This window comes from Chrysochloris asiatica, unplaced genomic scaffold (genome assembly GCF_000296735.1).
Source record: "Chrysochloris asiatica unplaced genomic scaffold, ChrAsi1.0 scaffold00046, whole genome shotgun sequence".
NCBI lineage: Eukaryota > Metazoa > Chordata > Mammalia > Afrosoricida > Chrysochloridae > Chrysochloris > Chrysochloris asiatica.
In genome coordinates, this window is record NW_006408564.1 from 8,112,607 (window position 1) to 8,118,136 (window position 5,530).

The 5,530-nt window shown below is 40.9% G+C and overlaps 2 protein-coding genes across 2 annotated transcripts in view; both read left to right on the plus strand.

Moving 5' to 3' along the window:
- LOC102821270 overlaps positions 1-1,745 on the plus strand; it is a 45,883-nt gene extending 44,138 nt beyond the window's left edge. Inside the window, exons 4-6 of the mRNA XM_006862121.1 lie at positions 416-492; positions 1,130-1,208; positions 1,689-1,745. Of these exons, the coding sequence (XP_006862183.1) occupies positions 416-492; positions 1,130-1,208; positions 1,689-1,745 (213 nt within the window). The remainder of the gene's footprint in view (positions 1-415; positions 493-1,129; positions 1,209-1,688) is intronic.
- A 120-nt stretch (positions 1,746-1,865) lies between these two features.
- On the plus strand, positions 1,866-2,372 carry LOC102829310 (hydroxyacyl-thioester dehydratase type 2, mitochondrial-like). The gene has a single exon (XM_006862081.1). It carries the CDS (start codon positions 1,866-1,868, stop codon positions 2,370-2,372), a length of 507 nt encoding a protein of 168 aa, XP_006862143.1.
- The last annotated feature ends 3,158 nt before the right edge of the window (positions 2,373-5,530 follow it).

Here is a 5,530-nt window from a genome sequence, read left to right on the forward strand (position 1 = left end):
AAAATTTAATGGGAAAAAAAAGGGAATTTTTCCATAAACTTTTTGAAGCCCTATCGCATGTGCCAGGAATAGCACCTGGTCCCTGGAGATATCTCTGTAAACAAACAGATACAGCTTTTGCCTCATCGTACATTTATAAGGAAAACAGAGTAAGTACAAGATCCTTTTGGGGTTGATCCTAATCCTGGGGGTCAGGGATAACAATTTAAACACAGATGAAAAGGGTGACAAGACTTGAGTAGTGTGAAGAAGGATAATGTAGACCGGAGGGAGCTGTGAGAAGACAACTCCGAGCCAGGCACTGCAGCACCATTTAACAGCATCCTTATTTTGTGAAGAAAAAACTCAAAGTTGATAGGCTTTGCTCAAGAGCAGTGGTGACACTTGTCTGACAGTAGTGTTTCTCCGTGTGCAGGTTGGTGCTGCCTTGCCTTTGGACGTCCTGACATATGAAGAGAAGACCTTATCAGCCATCTTGAGAATAGGCAGCAGGTATGACTGGAACAATTCTGGTACAACAGAGCAAACAGATGGGCAAACACTGCCAAAATACTCTCTTCTGAGAACGAAGAGTCCTGTCATTGTCAACTCTGTGCAGCTTTAGGGTAAAGTGGGGAGAATATGAGTGTCACCCACCAGAAGCTTAGATTCTGAAGAGGGCACGACTTGCGATTTGGTTACATCTGAGGAGTTTTCCAAGAAGCTCTAGTGGCCCAATGGTTAAGTGCTGAGCTGTTAACCAACAGAATGGTGGTTTGTAACCCTTCCAGTGGCTCTGTGATTTTTTTCTCTGGAGATTATGACCAAGAAGACCCTGTGGGCTAGTTCTGCTCTGTCACTCGGGGTTGCTATGAGTTGAAAATCAACTTGACCGCACCTAACTGAAGTGTAATTTTCCAGGTCATGAACTCAGAAATGTACATTTTAGAAATATTCGTTCTTGAGGTTCATTTTATTCTCTGCCATTTGCACATTATGCTTTTGCTTTTAAGGTTTTCGTATTTAAGTTGAGTTTTCTGGTAAAGAGCAATCGCATTCTGGACCATCACAAACACAATTATTAGGGAGATGTTGCAGTCAGTGTTGCAGAGATACATGTTTAACTTTATGCTTTCTGATCTTTCCACAGTGGTCTTGTCAAATTGTGGAGCTCTTTGACCCTTTTAGGATCCTATCAAGGCAAAAAATGTGCTTTCAGAGTGATTCAGGTGAAGACGGACTATTCCTCCATATATTCCAAACCAGGCTGAGTGGTGGTGAATCAGCTGCTTTTAAATGAGTGTCCTATTTGTATTTTCATTCATAAATCCAGCTGAGCAGGGCTTCTGGGCTTCCAAGTATGGGAGACAAACACACTTAGATTTTAAATTGAATGGGAGAAATGTAGGGATATAACAGTGGAGCTCCTATAGTAATCTTAAATTTCATTGAAAGCTTAAAGCCTAGTGTAGTGCCTTATGTGTTACAATGCTTTTCTGAGGTTTATCCTAAGGTGCTCTTTAAAATGCTACCATATCAACTTGGTTTATCCTATAAACTGGGCATGTTCCTACTTTCCATCTATCCATTGCCCTGTGTTTCAGTATAGTTTCCAACCCCTCACCCTCGCTCCGTGGAAGCCCTATAGAACACAACAACACATAATAACCGCAACAATAGTGCATTAACATTTTTCTTTTCTCTTGTAGGTTTCTCCATTTCTTCTTGCATTATCTGGTAATAGTAGGGAACTAGTGCTAGACTGAATAATCTTCGTTTTCAGGAATACTCACCCTCTCTCAAAACAACGTTTGGTACCAGCATAGTGTTTGATGAACACTGAAGCAGGCAAGAAGCCCCTTCTTAGGACTTAGTGGACGCTGAAGATGTTCTCAGTGATTTCTGGCCATCGCCTCTGGTGGGGTGGGCTTCAGAAGAGAATCTGCCAGAACCAGTCAGTGTTGAGAAGGCAGCGGCTTCAACAACTGCATGTCAGAGTTGGGGACCGGGCTGAACTCAGCAGGGCCTTCACACAGAGGGATGTGGCAGTTTTTGCAGAATTAACAGGGGATGCTAATCCTTTGCACTTAAATGAAGAATTTGCACAACAAACGAAGTTTGGGAAGACAATTGTGCATGGAGTTTTGATCAATGGACTTCTGTCTGCTCTCTTGGGTACTAAAATGCCAGGACCAGGCTGTGTATTTCTCTCCCAGGAAATTACCTTCCCAGCCCCTTTGTATGTTGGGGAAGTTGTTACAGCTGCTGCAGAAGTGGAAAAGCTGAGGCGGTCCATTGCTCTGATTGCAGTGTCATGTTCTGTCATAGAAAGCAAAAAAATTGTTATGGAAGGCCGGGTTAAAGTCATGGTCCCAGAAGCTCCTAAATCCTGAAATATGGAACTGCAGGATCAGGCAGCAATACTATTGCTGTTAAAGAGCCCACAGGGGAAACGGGGAGTGCTGCTGTGTATCAACAAATAGCTGATAAACCTGTACTGGGGACGGGTGAGTAGGTAGAAGAATGTTCAGATGTCCACTTTTCACTTTGACTCCACGGTTCAGAGACACACACATACAATCATCCTCTGTCTGAATTTTTTTAAATTCAGAAAATAGCAAAGTCATCATTCAGCCAAAGGTTCTACTGTTAGGATTTCAAACCTAGTGAGATTTCCATTTGGCTAACAAATCTACCTTTAACTGTGTAGAATAAAATTCTCCCTGAATTTGTAATTGTCTTTGAATACATACCCTTTACCAATAAATATTCTGAAGCCATGTTCTTTGACAGTTTCTGGGTTAGAGTCTTCTGTAATTTGTTACCCTGTATTAGAGAAAGGCTTATGTGCAGACTGGGACTCGTTGTTTACACTCTGTCTCATTTTTAAAATGGGGTTAGCAACACCTACCGCAGAGAATTGTGGTTGAAGGTGATAGATAAAAGAACTAACGCACAACCCTAATCCGTAAAGGATAGCTACTGTTAATGCTGCCTTCCTCCTCCTCCCCACCCTCCACCGTGACTGAGATGGAAGTTTTCCTCAGTTTAAAGCTAACTGTCTTCTGGTACTAAATGCTTGTCTCCAAAACAGCTAGCACCTTTAAGACAAGCTCTGTAACAGTCTACATGGGGTCCACATGTGCTCTGTGGCTTTAGATGGTAGCCCTGACCACAAACAGCTCTTTGTTTCGATCAGGAAAGAAAGATCATGTATAATTTGTGGGATCAACTTGCATTGTCTGTTAAATACATACATATGTATTTTGATGGTGGATCAGTAACGATGTAAATTTGGTTTTATTTGATTTTTTTCATTAAGAGGCTCAGTTGAACTGATAACTGCAAAATTATTTCTATCGCTAGAGGGCAGTACTGTGTTGTTGCAACGTGCCATCGAGTCTGTTCTGACTCATAGTGCTGTAGGATAAACACTGAACTGCTAACCACAAGGTTGGCAGTTCAAACCCACCAGCTACTCTTAGGAAACCGTATACAGGGTCACTGTGAGTCAGAAGCAATTCGACAGCATATAACAACAACAAATAGGGTTTCTGAGGAACAGATGGTGGGTTTAAACCACCGACCTTGTGGTTAGCAGTCTACTACTTATCCTACAGAACTGTAAGAGGACTCTCCATAAAGTACTTGAAAATTGTTTAATGTTGTACAATGCTATAGTTTGTGGAGGTGTGAAAAAAGACCAACATCAATATGAGGAATTAGAATGTTCTTCTCCGGAGAATGGGCAGGGCACATGTAAGCTCAGAACCCCGGAAGAAGACTTGTTGGTATGTGAGACACTAGCCGTACTGAAAAGATGATATGATTAACATTGAAAAATATAAACGAATTTACACAACCTGTGTACACTTAAGGCAAAACTGCCTGTTCCTGCAGCGCCCATTGCTGGAGACTCAGCAGCAGTACTGAAGTGTGGGTCCATACATGGACTATGATGTGATCATTGATATAAGTAGGTACTATTTTTTAAAGGTCTAATGAGCAGATACATTTCCTGCCTTAACTCCTTGAAACAACTTTGCAAAGTTAAGTAGTAATATCCCATGTTACAGGCAAGAAAACCAACTAATACTCTGTAACTTAGCCGATGTTGTATAGCTAGTACACAGTAAGAGCTGGATTCAAACTAGGGGCTGCCTGGTCCAAAGTGCTTTGCCTTCGTGTTCTGTGACTTACAAGACCTTGGTGATGCAAACAGTTAAGTGCTTGCCTACAGCTAAAAAGTTGGTGGTTGGAACCTACCTAGAGGAAGGCCTGGAGATCTGCTTCTGAAAAGGCACAGTCTTGAAACCCTAACGAAGTGTACATCTGCTCTAGCACATGGGTTGCTGTAAGTCAGTCTATTGGGTTGGTTTTAGTTATTAGTCTTATACCTATTACTAGTGCATGGGGTCGCTATGAGTCGGTTCCGACTCGATGGCACCTGACAACAACAACAGAGCCCTACAGTTGTTGTTGTGTTTTTTTTTTTTATAACAGTGCCTTGTTATGTGGCATTAAAAGTAATTGGAACCATCATTGTATAGAATTCTTTTTATATTCAGAGTGTTCTAGATCTTACTCTGGCTGCATTTTTTGCCTGTTTCATACATACTGTAACTTGATGGCTTCCAGCCATACCTATTAGACTCAGTTTTTCTAAGATGACATTTAATGATTATTTATTAAGTGTCAACTTCAGAGCAGAATTGATAAAAGATGAAAAATTATGTGCAAGCCTAGTTTGGGAGGAAGTGTCAGGTGTGGTTGATAGCTGATTTATACTTCTGAAAGTACCTTCTCAATCTGAGCATTTCCACTTTGTTAAGCTCTTAAGTGCCCTGGTCTTTTTTGATCTCTAAATCAATAAAAAGTTGGAACAGAGAAGTAGACAAGAAGTTAGTGATGCTTCTCTGTAAATGACGACTTGCCATTTTTACCCAGAGAAAATAGTATTCTTAAACCTCTCATGCTTTGTTAAACCCACTATAGAGAAACCTGGTGGGTTGTCTTTCTCATCGTGAGGCCTGTACAAGCTGCAGAAAAGAATGGCTCTCATGTAATGAAAGCATGGGCGACTTTCAAATTAGGAAATCCTCTCCCAGATAATTGAGAGGCAGCGTTGACTGTTCCTGGTCACACACAAATGACTGAAAAATAGCAGGCCAGATTTTACCAGCACTTTGCACAGAGGAGTTTTAGGAGACTACAATTTATGTAATCTTTGATTGCCATAGAAAGAAATACTCATCTTAAGCAATTTCAGCCTAATGTACTGGAAAATTACTTAACAGGTTTTTATATTCTATTAGAAACATTTCCATATTGGTGAAATGCTACTCATTGCGTTTTCTTAGCAGTAAATCATATGGAGAGAAAGTCTTAGCTTCTTTGAGTATGATTCAGAGACCAATTTACTCACAAAGAAAATTGCTATCATATCTATTAAGTTTTTATATGAAAACACACCCTACCAAGGGCCGTCACTCTGAGCTGCCATGCCACTCTGAATGCCTCACGAGGTGACGTAATTTATTCACAAGCTCTG

Coding starts and splice junctions, on each gene's coding strand:
- LOC102829310 (XM_006862081.1), top strand. CDS start 1,866: ATGTTCTCAGTGATTTCTGGCCATCGCCTCTGGTGGGGTGGGCTTCAG.